Raw genomic sequence first — 16,042 nt, forward strand, 5'->3', positions numbered from 1 at the left:
TCATTGTTTTTTCATCATTGTTTTTCATATTACACTCAATTTGTATGTACAGTCAAGCACGGATATATCAAACACAAAGAGGATCGCATATTAGTTCGATATATGAAAAATTTGATATAAAAAAATTGAGGCCCCCCGATAGCTTACCTGTAGCTGATCATCACCATAATAGATGCATTCAAGAATGACAACTAATTCCGCACACACGCCGTAACAAAATGTTTTATTTGCATGAAAAAACATCGCTAAGCTTTACCTGCTTCTTCGTTTTTGAAATGTTGAATACGCTAGTCTTGATCTTATCACAACTCGCAAAACACGTCGTATATGTGCTCGTTGTCGTCTTCACCGGTTTTCACAAGCTCCGCCCTCTCGAAGCCTGCCTTGCGGAAGCAGTTGACCACCGAGTCCGTCTTCACGTCTCGCCAGGCATTGAAGATCTCCCGCGGGAGAAAACTTCGCAGAGATTTCCAGTCACTCCTTCGTCATCAACTGCTGGATGTCTTAGCTGCTGACAGCTTCGCTTTCACCAGAAATGGTTTTGCCAACGATGTTGTAGTGCTGCTCAAATCGGTGAAGCCACCCGCTGTTGTCGACGAAGTTGTTTCACTGTGTGAAAGTGCCGAAGTGTGTGAAAGTGCAAGTGCCGAAGCACACCTTCCAGCTCCTGGAGCGTTCGATATATTCGGTGGGTAAAAATACCGTTCGATATACAGTCAAACCTCAATATATCGAACACAGATATATCGAATTATTGCCTATATCGAACGGTTCCTATATCACGCGGGAAATCGCATGTGTTATTGATTGTTTATTTCGAACAAAGTTTGACATATAATGGATATATCGAACTCAGCCGCCCCTAACCACCCGCGCTCCATTGACAGGCGGCGAGCTTTCCCGCAACTCTCGAAAGTAGCGGTAGAGCGGGGGGCATTTACGAATGCTGCACACATCGATGGCGCCGAGAGCGCCACTTTAATGTAGCGGCGTACGCGCGCCGCAGCCTTGCGGTAGAGGTTCTTGAATGAGGAAAGTGAAGAGAAAAGCGCGGAGCTGTTATTGTCTTTCAATACGAAGGCACCGACATGGCTTCGCGCGGGGGAAGGGGGAGTGGGAGGTAAAGATTGAGGAGAAAAGTATAGGAGGGAAAGGACGCAGACGACTGTCTCGGACACGGCCCGCACTGCCGCCGGGAAAGGGAAAGCAGTCAGGTGAGCCTGCATGGGCACGCCATGTGCGCGCTTCACACCCGGACTCACGCCGCAGCCTTACAGCTTGCAGTCCTTGCAGTCTCTATGGTGTCAACGGCACACTGTGCACTTGTTGCAAGCTCCTCCCCCGTAGCATCGGCAGGCATCGGTCATTGTGCTCACAGTGTTTGTGCGTTCGGAGTTAGGCCTGTCGCCCGCTGTGGTGCGCGACAGGCCTAACTCCGAACGGCGGAGCTCACGGATGTGGAGATTGTCGCCGAAGCTACTGCTGAGCAGCCAAATGAAGACTCTGCCGAGGTGGATCACGGAAGCGCTGATGGTGCCCTGCTCCCGACATCAGCTGAGGTTGTAGCTGCCTTGGCTCTTGTGCGCTGCCACTGCGGCGCGATTGAAGGCACCGGCCTATCACTTATGGATCGCCTGGACTATATTGAGGACGCAGTCGTCAAACACGCCATGGCCAACAAAAAGCAGGCTACTCTTTTTCAGTATTTTAAACCAACACAATAAATACTATGTTTGAATCTTCAAGTGAGTATTTACTGCACCACGCTTGAACGGTTCGTTGGTAGTTTTTAGCAAGCTGTTGACGCATTTTTTTCGTGATTTTTTTATATCGAATTCTGGATATATCGAACTATTTCGCGATCGCCGCGCCGTTCGATATATCGAGCTTCGACTGTAAAAGTGGGAATTTCTATACCTTTACAAAGGAATCTCAAGGGGATAACTTGTGAGTTCGATATACCCGAAAATTCTATATATGTGGGTTTGATAATAACCGTGTCCGACTGTATTTCAATATATGTTAATAGTGCTGATAATGCCTTTAGTATTTATTGCTAAGGAACAGCTTTGCTTGAATATTTACCTGATAATTTTCCGATTGTTGTAGTGTTCCTCGTTTATTTATTGCTATTTATATGTATGTTATTGAATATTTCTTTGTACTGTTTTGCTGTACCTGCCTGAGGTGCTTCTCGAAGAGTGGGCCAAGTCAGGGGACACTCTTCTTTTGCCCCCTTCATGGGCATTTTGTGAAAATGCCCAAATAAATAAATGAATAAATGTATATATACAAAATGAGTACCGTATGTCTCTACAACGAGTGAGCAAGGGTTGAAGCTCCACCCGTAAATGAGCCCCTTATTTGCATGCACCAATTCTACTGAACACATTATGCCAAGAAGGCATAAAAACTAGTATAACAATTATAACAAGTATAACCAAGCGTAAATATAAAGAGCTTGGAGGAAGCTTAAGCTTCGCCATCAAAAGTAGAACACTATAGTGTAATTGGGCTCCGTGCACATTGCCTTCTCAACTGCTAGTCTAGCTTTGGTTCTCAATGCATGCCTCAACCGTGCTGTAAAAAAATGTGCTGTGCACGTACCACTGGCCTATTCAAACTATCCTAGAATGTTTATTGCAACTAGAGTTGTTAAAGGCCGACTACTTCATAATTCTTACTCTTTCGAGTCAGCAAAGGGCCCATTGTGTGTCTGTAAGGCATTACGCGAACCAATGCAGCTGCTCATTTTGTTGTTGCTTTAGCAGCTGATGATGATTAAATATGTCTGAGGGTAGTGTAATGAGTAAGCATTTAAAACACCAACCCATAGTGCAGTTTACATGCTTTGACACAAGGTGCAATTCTACGCTTCTGACGAGCGATATTGCATGCAACAAGGAGACTCCTTCCACCACATTGCATTCATATACACTCAAACCTGGATATAACCAACCTGGATATAACCGTATATTAATTATAATGACGTTAATGAAAAAGCCTTGAAATACAGTGGACCCCCATTAAACGAAACTCGGTCAAACAGAAATGCCGCATAAACGAAACTATTTAGGCACACTTGTTTGGTCTCCTATATATTTAACAATAAAAAGTTTCGGGTAATCAGAACATTTTTTTTTTTCAGCTTACATTCATTAAATGAAACAAAAAACGGGCAAAATCCATGAACGGCAGAAGTGGCCATGGCAGTCTAGCAACCATGAAACAAATGACAAAGCTAGCCTAGCCAAGCCAATTTAGTGATTGCACATGTCTGTGCACGCTGAGCAGCAATCAACGTCTCGTCGTGAACTTGAGAACTGCCTCAATACTCTAGCCATGAGGAACCTTAGCTGAAGTTCAAGATGAGGAAACGTGCTCAAGTGGTAATAAGATGGTGTATGATCCCGAGCCCATTTCAGTGTCTGACAGTTCAGCAAGAGATGCTGTCATCCTGTTGCAGCGCTACTTTGAACACAATGGTGACACAGAGTTCCTGCCCAGCCTTTCAGCAATGCACTACTACTATATGCGAATGGGCTCGAACAAGGCCAAGCAAATTGTTTTCATCTCCTTTTTTCTGAGTCAGCAATGTTAGAAACGTTTTTCTTTTTAATAAACATTAGTAGTATTGTGTACTTCAAAACGTTTTCGTTCAGTCAGCCACAGTTGCTGCTTTTGAAATAAATTCATATTTCATTCATTTTGTGGGCTCTGCTTAAATGAAACTTCTCATAAATGGAACAAATGATCTCGCCCCTTCAAGTTCCATTGAAAGGAGTCAACTGTAGACAGTGTTAGAAATATACTTTTATAACAAATTTTCGGATACAACAAACTTATTTTTGTGTAAGATGGAACTTCGTTATAATGAAGTTTGGGTGTACTACTTTTTCCAAAGCAGTTCCGAGAAATAGCGTGGCACTGCTTGCCATTCTCACTGGAAGTGAAAATTTTCATTATTTACTTCTTCATTTCTACCTCTCAAGATTTTTCTATCACAGAAAAGATGACTTTCTGTTCACAATCACTAACACTGACACACAAATTTCTGCAAAACGAGCTTATTAAAATTAGAAACTTTGAGAGCTCAGGCTGTCAGTATCTGATGGTGAACAGTAGCAGCAATACAAGAAGTGACATAAGTTAAATGTAACAATGCATATACTACTGCATTAGACTTGTGCAAATATTTGGATGCATCAAATATTACTGTATTCGAATTTGCTTCAATTCAAAATTAAATTACTGAAAACTTTGAAGTACTTGAAACGAGCGAATAGGTGTAGAATAGCCTGCATGTAATCCCCTGCAAAAGTTATTTCACTGCAGCAAAGAAGTGCTAAGCCGTGAAAACACCTGTTAAAAAAATACGCACTGCCGCAGAGCCTCATTTCAAGGTTAAGTAACATATTAACCTCACATCGATTCATCATTTTTTAAGCTTAAAAGCTTCTTATACCAACTTATATGCTCCAATCATAATAAATTTTGAAATGAAACATAATTTACAGGTTATCACTTGCATTACATTCTACCAAAAGTCAAATCCTACTACTATTCAGTTTCCACTTTTTTTTTTGAACCAAAAAGAATAACATTTACACAGGCTTTGTTTCAAATTTTTTAAAATTGTGCAGGTTAGTTGGGTCATGACAAAATTGCCAATTTTACTGTATAATATGTGCTATGTACAATTCAAGTTTGATTCAGAATTGTTCTACTAAAATTACTATTCACTTCGAATTCACTTCAAACTTAAAATTCACTATTCACACAAGCCTACACTTCATGCACAGAGGGTTAAAATACACAGGCTTTCTTACCTGTAAGTTCTTGTTCGAGGATGGATGCAGCAAGTGCAAAGTGATGTGGTGAAAGTGAGCCAAGCACCGAAGCAACTGAAAGGATGTCTTTAACATGGCAGGCCACAAGGCTCACATACTTCCACAGAAGGGATGCAGCTCCACAGGCTTCAGTATCTGAAATAGAACGATGAAATACAATATGTTAATGCAAATTATGTCTTACACACACTATGTAATCAATTACTATTGCTACACATCTAACAGTTATAGTTATGTACGTTTCTGCATTTTAATACACTAAGAAAAACACGATCAACAACAGCCACATTGATGCACTATACACTCAATATAACGAACTCGGATATAACGAAATATCGGTTATAACAAGTTAAATAAAAAATAGTAAGGCAAAAGATTTAAAGTTAGGAATAAACTTTTATAACAAATTTTTGGATATAATGAACTTAATTTTTTGTAAGGTGCAGTTTTGTTATAATGAGGGCGAAGTGTATTACATCACGGTAGGTTTATATACACAAGATACTACGTTATATTTATTAAAAACCTGTCGTGCGGTATCAGAAGGATTTTGATGTCTTTTAATTTAAAATTGCACTCTTCTTCATGGGCAGTGAATGTCACCTCAGGCTAATGGCATGGAACTAAATTTCCTTCAACACTACTTTTTTTCCATACGAGAGAATTATGCTGACGAAATGCCACAAGTGTACATTTATTTTAATGAAACTAAAGGAGATTAGGGATGAAATTCTGCAAAGATAAATAATGAGCCGAGAGAGCAATGTACTATGTCTTTCTCTATGGTTTTTTATCTGAGTAGTGTGTGAATATCGGATCCTACTGAATAAACTGACAAGATGCACCTCAGTATACCATCATTCATCGTGGCACTATTTGACCAGTGTTGTCTGCAACAATGTTCAGTTCTCAAATAATCTGTGTTACACATAAACAAAGAGAGATACCTAATGCTAAAAGGTGAGCAAAGCTATATGCGTATTATGTGACAAGTATTATGAGTAGCTAAATGTCACTACAGTTGAACCCCTTTGTAAGAGACATAGACCGAGGAGCAATTCTTGTCTTTCATATGAAGTGTTTCGTATAGGCCGGGTACCATGAGTGCATTTTCTTAACCCCCATTTCAATGTAGGCACACTAGAGTCTTACACCCATTTTCCTCTTACATCAGTCTCTCTTATAAACAAGTTCGACAGTATAAATGACATATAATGCATTGACTACAGTATGCACAATGTCCCTGAGTGGCCATACTTGACTACACTACAACACATCAGCTAATCGTACAAAGTGTCAAGGGCATCTTAAATTTGTTCACTGAGTGCAAGTGTTTGCACTCTGTGCTCAGCGATACAGGCAATTCTGGTCATATGCTAAACATCAACAGTAAATACCGGGACTTGCAGAAGAGCCAGCCTGTTCTTCGCGAGGGTACAATTGGCAGAGCAGGAGCCTCTGGAACCTCAACAGAAGGTCCAGTGACGGAGACCGTTCCTTTTGGTCGAGATTCAGCTTCAGTGAGCACCCAGCTGCATGAGGGCCAGTGCTTGCGTTCTCGGGGAAGAAGCTCTGCAGCTTTGCCATGGCCTGTACAGCAGTATTCCTGTTCCGAAAGCGCCAAAAAAAGAGAAGAATACCGGGCACGTTATTGTAAACAAAGCAAATATAGAAAACATTCCAAATTTCACATTTACCTGTGCAAAACAATTAGCCTCATTACCTCTGAATAAACAAAAAGAAAGCACATTTTGGCTCCTTTAAATAACAGACAAGACACACATTTTACACGACAAGTGCACCAGAATGTGATGCAGAGTGTATCGCATATAGGGGAAGTATACATGGTTGCACACTGATCTTAATCTAGTACTGAAACCCTCAAAGCTTTACTCATGTAGCCCTCAAAAGATTATAAGTAGTAAGACATACAGGGGACATGAGAACACCAAATGAATGACAAACAAACGATGATGCAGTTAACTCCCGTTAAGGCGAATTATAGCTTATGCCAAACAACGTGGGAGTGTTTGTTTGGTTTTGCGCTGACTATAGCAAAACGGCGTTGCAGCCTTGAAGACAAGTTCGCTTATCAAATCATCGACTCTAGCTGCACCCGTTGTTCATTAATTTTTCATTAAAACAAAAGAGTCACATGATACAGCTGCTTCAGGACAGGAAAGAGAGTGTAAAATGTACAAGCAAACATATTTTTTTTAAAACCATGGTGAGAGTAGTTGAAGGGTGCACAAATCAAGCAAGTAGCTATGAAATCCCCCACTAATAAATTGCTTCATAAACAGTCCTCTAGCTGATGATAATCTATATAACATGCACGCTATTTTACCTCAGCAACTGCTTGACAAGATGCAGGAGTGGAATCGCAGCTGACGCATCTTCTGAAACCACCTGACTTCTTTTTGTCTCCGACTCCAAAACTGCCTGATCCGACATGAGCTGCTCTCCACTGCTGGTCATCTCCTTGGAGAGTTGCCTGTCCAACATGGTCTCCTTCTCCTAAAAGCAAATACGCTGGGTTTACAATGATGCTACACTTTTACGTGCACCACACATATCGTATTTACTATACTATATTTCGACAACTATTGTAATGCGAGGGGCGACTTCTCGTTACATCCAGGAAGAAAAAATAAGATTTCGGCATTTGATTGTAACACGTGGGTCGACTTTAGATAGCAAAAATTTGCAAAAAAAGAAACACATTTTATTTAATTAAATGTGATAAGCACCAAAGCTTTCCCACAGCCACTTGATACAATGAGGACAAATTTTCGATGCAGCTAGTTTTTTGTGGGTGTACATCGTAAATACAGTAGGATACTAGGCCCTGTGCATCATCAACAACTAAAGGCAAGAAAGAAAGACATGCTATTGACTACAAGCACGCAGCTTACATCACTATTGCATGAATACACTGTAGCACTAAAGAACCAAATGCACTAAAGCATGCATACATACTGACAGCAGAACTTCATAACATATACAATAATGTGGATTATTATCCTGCCATCTCCCAAATCATAGCGCAGTGTCAACTATAACTGCAATTACATGCACACTACAAGTCAAGAACACATTCATAAGAACTTCTAAACTGAGGTTGTGCTGAAGCTGATGTTTTGACGAGCTGACATTTCAACAAGCGGACTTTTTTTGCTTTAAAGCTTCTTCAAGAAGACAAGTCCGCTGGTTAAAATGTTGGTTGCAGCACAACTCCAGTTAATTAATTTTCCTTACAAGCTTCAATTTTTGCCCGATTTCTGCTTTTTTTCAAGAACCCACTGGTCATAAAATGTCTCATAAAAACCGAATGGTAAACTCTGCAGCTGGTAAAATTGTTTCACAGCATGTCACTTGCACCGAGTTCATCTGGACTATAGGATCAGCTAACATCATCTTATTCCTTTTGCCATAAAAAATGCTATCCCCATGTCAACACAAGCTTTAAGAAAAGACTTCGGACATATTTGCGCAGAGACTTATAATTTGCTTTTACCCACCACTGCACACAGCTTCGGGAGAAAAATTTACAATCCAATGACAGTCGTACAAAACACTCAGTGAATAATTTACAACTAAAGACGTGAATAATGCAGATTCTAGATCCCTGTATATACTGACCATTGCATCTTCAATGTCCTGAATTTCAACTTTTATTGCTGTTTGCAGTGATGATTCCAGGCCACCATCTGCCATTAAGCTTCCTACAAGCAGGTCTGTCATGAACCGTTTACCAGGGGTTGAACCTGCTTCAGCACCTTGAGAACCTGGAAAACAACAAAATAATACCATCAGGGTTTTTTACAAATATTAAACATAAAACACCACATTCCATCTGGTTAATACAGATGCTCTAGAAGTAAAACAGAGCACGCGAGCTGTAGCCAAATTGGACTCTATCAACACATGCACATCATGATTTGATTGATTTGTGGGGTTTAATGTCCCAAAACCACCATATGATTATGAGAGACGCCGTAGTGGAGGGCTCTGGAAATTTCGACCACCTGGGGATCTTTAACGTGCACCCAAATCTGAGCACACAGGCCTACAACATCTCCGCCTCCATCGGAAATGCAGACGCCGCAGCCGGGATTTGATCCCGCGACCTGCGGGTCAGCAGCCGAGTACCTTAGCCACTAGACCACCGCGACAGGGCACCACATGCACATCAGAAAGCGAGAGCGCACCGGCCCACCTGGCTGACTTATTACAATGTTTATATGCTGACCTTATCATTGGCTTGAGAGAAACCACGCTGCTAATGTCACTACTCATCAGGGACGAGTGGCGTGACATCCCCAACGAAGCAGAAATCACGCACCACCGAAGGACAATTTTTTTTTTTTCACGATGCGAGCAAACAATCACATAAAGCATTAAAAGTGTCTCTGATGAACAGTGATGGTAGCAGCGCAGCTTCGTGGAAGCCAACGATAAGACAAGCTATTGACATCGATCTTTTTTATAACAACAGTATACAGCAATAAACGACGTTCACAAAAGGCAACCCACCAGTACTGCTGAGGAGCAGTAAGGAGAGCGCACGTGCCCGCTCGTCAGCTGTGGGAAGAAGGAAGCTCCATCCAGCCTGCAGGGTCTGCTGAGCTGCCCGCTGCACTGTGGGGAGGATGTTCGCTCCACTGGCCAGGGCCACTACTCGCTGCTTGAGCGAGGACAGCAGGCGGGACTCTGGCACGAGGCCCAGGCGGTCAGCACCCACTTCATTTGTGAGGGCCGCTTGAATCTGGAAGACATAACGCAATGCACAAGCATTGCATGATGCGCGAGCAGTGGAGTTTGTCCCAACAGCTGCCTGCGTGACATCCCACTTATAGATATTGTTAACGAATGGCTGGTGTCTGTTAAAAAAATGCATGGACTAAAGATCTTGAAACATCCAGATGGGGGATGCTGTCAGTTTCATTAATTTGACAGAGTAACAAAAAGATCGTAACCCTCGCAATAAAGATGCTTGCATCTCCTTCTATTAACCGAAACTTGGCTAAATGATTCGATCTTCGATAGCGAATTTGTACCAGCTGATTTCAATGTGTTCAGGAAAGATCGCGGGGCAAGAGGAGGAGGAGTTTGCATTCTCTTCAAAAATTCCTTGAACATTATTAGAATGCCTGATGTACCTAACGTTGAAGCTCTCTTCTGCAAAACTTATCACGGAAATGTTAAATACGTTATTGGCGTTGTTTACAGGCCACCCTCCTTGGAACCCATCGATCTCATTGAATTACAAAATTACATGACCATTCACGTAAGGCAAGAAGATAGAGTCATTTTGGCTGGTGACTTTAACGCACCAAACATTGATTGGAGCTTGCTGACTACCAGGAAGCAAAACGACAAAGTAGGGGAAGCAATTATAGACTTCGTATTTGCATTCGATTTATTACAAATTGTTGATGACTTCACTAGGATACAAGGCCAAACTAGATCTATACTTGACTTGTTTTTCATTCGTGGCTTTCCTGCACCTTGTGTTACATGTGAAATTCATCCTGGCATTTCTGATCACGAAATGGTATTACTAACACTCTCCGGTGTATCAATGAACGAACATAGATCAATTCGTAACTTTCCAAACTTTTCCAGGGCAGATGATGTTTCTATAATAGATACGTTGTCTTTTCATTTCGACACGTTTGCAAGCAGTGATGCTAGCGTAAACTATCTTTGGGACCGCTTAAAAAGTATTATTATGGAATGCATGGATCGTTTTGTGCCACGTATTGTCAAGAAACCAAAAAAGAGAAACCCCTGGATAACTCGGCCTACACTACAGCTCAAAAGAAAACTTAAAAGATTAAAGAAGAAGGGCTCTTCAACAAATGCTCAAAAGCAAGAAATATCTCTTTTAACCGTTAAACTTCAAAATGAAGTTTCGAAGGATAAACAAAACTACCATAGTGTATTACTACCACGCTTTATCTCGACATCCCCAGAAAAATTCTGGAGATTGATTTCCCCTTCGTCTCGTTCTTCCACGGCTTTTGAAGTTGATGGTTCCATTACTCACGACAGCTCAAAGATCGCGAACGCATTCAATGCTCAATTTCAATCTGTTTTCACCAAAGATAACAATTTATTGCCAGATTTCAGTCTTTCTCTTCCGCCAGTACCAGACATTGTCATTAGCGAAACGGGAATACTGAACTTGCTGTTAAATATAGATATAAAAAAATCATGTGGTCCCGATGACATCCCTAACGAATTTTTAAAACGGTATGCGGAGTGGATGGCAAAGTACCTTCATGTATTGTTTTCGAAATCATTGCAGGAGGGCGAGGTTCCTCTAGATTGGAAAATAGCTAAGATTACACCGCTACACAAAAACGGGAGCAATTCTACGGTTAAAAATTACCGCCCCATATCGCTTATTTCGACAGCTTGCAAACTAATGGAACATGCAATACATAAACACATCTCAGTATTTCTCGAAGAACAAAACTTCTTCACCAAGGGACAACATGGTTTTCGCAAAGGCTTCTCTACACAAACTCAATTAGTAGAAACTATACACGATTTTGCGACATCTATTAATAATGGTAATCAAACTGACGCTATTTTTCTAGACTTTCGCAAAGCTTTCGATACGGTTTCTCATAATAAACTGCTTTATAAATTAAATTTGGTACTTCAAAACCCTAAGCTAATATCCTGGATTTCATCATACATAACTGGTCGTCTACAAATGGTTTCTTTTAATCAACATTGCTCGGGTAGAGTTTCTGTATCATCTGGTGTCCCGCAGGGTTCGGTACTCGGACCACTTTTTTTCCTCATTTTCATAAATGATATAGTTGACGGCATCCCTGTAAAAATTAAACTTTACGCCGATGACTGCATCCTGTACTGCGAAGTTAAAAACTCGAATGATCAGCTACTCCTAAATCAAGCTTTTGAGAAGGTTATGTCATGGTGTGAAAGTTGGCAGATGTGTCTTAATCTTGAAAAAACAGTAGCAATGAAAATTACTCGCAAAAAAACGCCCTTAACTTACTATTACGGCTACAAAAACAATTACCTCAGTGAGGTAACCGAGTACAAATACTTAGGCCTTTTAATAACAAGTGACCTTCGGTGGAATAAACACATCGACCAAGTCATAGCTCACACACAACGTAAACTATTTTTTCTCCGCAGAGCACTGAAACTATCCACCCCCACTGTACGTCTCCTTGCGTATAAATCCGTTATTCTGCCCGGGTTAGACTACGCTGCAATTATCTGGGACCCATATACCAAAACAAATATTGATAAACTGGAATCCATTCAGAAAAGAGCAGTACGATTTATATATAATCGCTATGACCGTACATCAGTAACAGATCTGTTAACCAGAGCTAAGCTTCAACCTCTATCCACTAGAAACCGTCATTCACGTTTGAAGTTTCTTTACCAAATATTAATGGGGCATGTTAAGGTCGATACATATTCTGTTATGCCACTCACCTCTAGATACAGCACAAGACTACGGCATGATAGAACACTAACACCACATCAAACGCGAAATAATGCATTTAAATATTCTTTTTTCCCCAGAACGGTGAATGATTGGAATTTATTAACAAATGAGCAAGTGTTACAGTCTTCATTGGCAAGTTTTACTTCTAGTCTGTGTTCATGAACCTGGATCTCATTTATATTTCGTATATATGCACACATGCGTACTTAGTAAGAGTGCACATTTATTCTTGAAGGTCTATGCATGTATTTGTGTTTCATTTCGTTATTGCTATATTATTTACCTACACTCGGTATTTTGTTCTTGTGTGCACGTAATTGTATTGAGGATTGCTATATATGTATTGGTATGCATGCGTACGTGTATTGTTCAGATGTGTAACCGCGTTTCATTTTTTTTGATAGGTCACTTTCTGTTTTATGTCATACGAATTATGTGACCTGGTTACGCCTACCACTTGTTCCACACATTTCGTAGTACCAGATCATGCATTGTTCATCTTCCCACCCTACCAAAGTCCCGACTAGGGATTGTAGTATTTATAAATTTATAAATAAAAAAAAAGAAGGTCGGGATCAGCAAATCAAGCACTTGGCATATTCGAATGAATATTACAGTATTTGGAATTCACTTCAATATAAATTAAATTTATTCGAAATAAATGAATAAACCCATCTAACCATGTGTAATGCACTGAAAAGGTGTCTCACTGCAGCATGAAACTACTACCTAATCTATGAAACCACTCAGCCAGGGTGAATCTGCACTGCCACACAACTGCACTTGAATTATACATTTATTAGTTATCTGCTGCTTTATTAATTATTTTTTAAAGTTTAAAAGTGTGTTACATGCGTTCATGTGCCCTCTGTATGAAAATTTTTAAAACTAGCACATTTTACCATTTATAATTTCCAAGCTACTGCCATTTATAATTTCCAAGCTACTGTTCTTAAAACGCCATTTGCGTCATGCTCCTAATAATGTCGAATTACTAGCTTATCAATCTCACGTAAGGACGAAGATAGAATACGCATCAGCCATTTGGAGCCCGCATCAAGCATATCTCCTCAATCAACTCGAGTCACTTCAAAATCGAGCCACACGATTTATTCATTCTACGTACTCTTACGACGTCAGCATATCAGCACTGAAAACGAAATCTGGCCTATCATTGCTTGCATCTCCTCGCCGCATTTCTAGTCTTTCCCTTTTCCACAAGTTTTTTTACAGCTCGCTCGGCAGGCCACCATACATTCTTCCTCCGGCACGCATCTCCCATCGCACTGGTCACCCGCAACAAGTTGAGCGGCCGCGAACGCGCACCGTCACTTTTTCGTCCTCATTCTTTTTTCGTGCAGCTACGGACTGGAACGGCCTTTCTAACGAAATCACCACCATAACCTGTCCTACCACTTTTTTGAACACCGTAACAAATTACCTTGCATTGTAAAAAAAAAAAAAATGGCTTTCACGTTTTCATATATGTACCCACCCCTTATGTAATACCCCTTCAATGGGGTCTTTAAGGCAATAAAATGAAATGAAATGAAATGAAATTCAAAGTTGCTTCCACTTCATTACAAACTAAAAAAGCAAAAAGGCACATTCACATATGCCTCGTTACAACTCTTAACAATATTGTACAAGCAAGTTGGGTCATGAAAGAAATGCTAATTTTCCCTACAATACATGATACAAACTACTTAAACTATTCAATTTGAAATTATTCAACCAAATCACTATCTGCTTTGAATTCGCTTGAAACCTCAAATTTACTATAGTTCCGATCCCCGAGACAAAAAAAGCTCATGTCACATTGTACGCAGTGGTCTGCATAAATGCCTTTACTTCTTGGCACGCTGATATTTTGCTTGTTGACAAGTATAAGCTTACTAAGGCTTGACCTGCAGCTACTTTAGTAACAGGACATATTGTAATGTTATACAAGCCACAACTGCAACACCTGCAACCTAATTGGAATGTCATGCTTTACAACATCGTCCAACTATCCCCCACAACGTGAATGCCGAAGTATCGTACCTGAAGCCTGAGAAGGTTCAAAGCTGCAGTGGCAATGCATTCCTTTTCTTGTGGAGGTGGTGGCCAGGCCACATCCGTTCCCTCACACGCCCAAGTGAGAAGTTCATCGATGTGTTCTACTGTTGAAGGGCACACGTCCACCACGAAAGGCTCTCTCAGCCTAAGAGAACCCTGGTCTACAGCAGTCCACACATACATCTGTTCAGATGAATACAGAGAAGAGAAACAAACTAAGCACAGGGCGTCTATTAACACTGATGCTTCAATTGTGGGCGTTTAACACCCTGAAATCCCAATACGATTATGAGGAATGCCTTTGTGGAAAGATCCTGTATTTCCGACCACCTGGAGTTCTTTACCTAAATCTAATAACACGAGCCTCCAGCATTTTGCCTCTATCAAAATTCAGCCACCAACCACTGAGATTTGATTCCACAACCTTTGCACAGGAGTCGAGGGCCATAGCGACCAGAACACTGTGGTAGAGGGTAACACTAATAACTCGACCACAAGTGTCCTATTTCCTCAATGATTACTTCTATCTGGTCGCATACTTATGTTATAAGATCTACCAGTGATATTAATTGTCTCTGCATTAACCTTACAATAATACATTATTGGTATCACTATGCTATTGCATGTTTCTCAACAACACTTTAATATACAGTTCTGATAAGTGGGCAGGCAGATGAGTGCAACCTAACAAAACAGTATGTAAAATAAAAATATCATTTAAAGACTATCCAATCCCAACAAGTACATAAGTACAGAGTGAAAAAATAATAATAATGATTAGTGTTTACTGGCAAAAAAACTAGATACCAAAGTGCAGAGAAATTCATAAAAGCTATTGCATTTTAATGCAAAAATGCAGAGGATTTGATGAAGACTATAACTGAAGGCTTGAGTTACTGTAATCCTTAATAAGCTTGCTCAGACTATGAAAAATACATCTAAAATCATAACTGAAGCCGTCCAATCTTTTTCTACAAAGAGCACCCAAACTAGCTAACATGGCAGGACACTTACTCCTAATGTATACGTGCTAAATTCTGCACAGGTTTGTATCCCCAGAAGTCATGTTACAAAAGTACACTTGTAACACCAGTAGTCTGTCATTTGTTATAAGCTCGGATGCTGCATCTCAATAATAATTGCCTGGATAGAAAACTATCACATGGCATGAGAGATCAAATAAGATCAAGAAATGAAAGGCATCATTGTAAAATGTAGCCATGGTCTCAAACTCATCGGTAAGTGGAGAGTTAGCAATCTTGTTCATTTTTGATACGAAAGCCACCAAATGTAGATGCGTCTCATAATTTGCCCCAGACCAAAGCTTAAGGTAGAGTGATTTACTCGCGTAATGAACAAACTTTTTTTCTAAAAAAATCGAAGCAAAGTTGGGGGTGCGTTTATTATGCGGGGCAAATTTTATGAAAACTCTTTTGGAATGAGTGAAAAATGCAGTAATGCAATAAAAGTTAGGCCGCTTAGCTTTTTGTAATTGACATACGCGTACACTGCTTGGAAACAGCTTTTTTGTTGCCCGTAACTCATTTTCGGTGGTTGATGAATCTATCTTCTGTATCTTCTGCAAGCTGTCCCCGGGCCGCCCGTGCACGCCATAAAAGCCTTTTGCGCCTAT

At 40.5% G+C, this 16,042-nt stretch overlaps 1 protein-coding gene across 5 annotated transcripts in view; it reads right to left on the reverse strand.

The window, feature by feature from the left end:
- Positions 1 to 16,042, reverse strand: part of HERC2 (E3 ubiquitin-protein ligase HERC2) — a 137,271-nt gene that overhangs the window by 88,388 nt on the left and 32,841 nt on the right. For all 5 annotated transcript variants that reach the window (XM_075877888.1, XM_075877908.1, XM_075877901.1 and 2 more), the window contains exons 16-21: positions 14,395 to 14,592; positions 9,387 to 9,618; positions 8,493 to 8,638; positions 7,198 to 7,367; positions 6,248 to 6,456; positions 4,830 to 4,985 (exon numbers count right to left, since the gene is read on the reverse strand). In XM_075877888.1, the coding sequence (XP_075734003.1) occupies positions 4,830 to 4,985; positions 6,248 to 6,456; positions 7,198 to 7,367; positions 8,493 to 8,638; positions 9,387 to 9,618; positions 14,395 to 14,592 (1,111 nt within the window). The remainder of the gene's footprint in view (positions 1 to 4,829; positions 4,986 to 6,247; positions 6,457 to 7,197; positions 7,368 to 8,492; positions 8,639 to 9,386; positions 9,619 to 14,394; positions 14,593 to 16,042) is intronic.

Source organism: Rhipicephalus microplus, chromosome 2 (genome assembly GCF_043290135.1).
Source record: "Rhipicephalus microplus isolate Deutch F79 chromosome 2, USDA_Rmic, whole genome shotgun sequence".
NCBI lineage: Eukaryota > Metazoa > Arthropoda > Arachnida > Ixodida > Ixodidae > Rhipicephalus > Rhipicephalus microplus.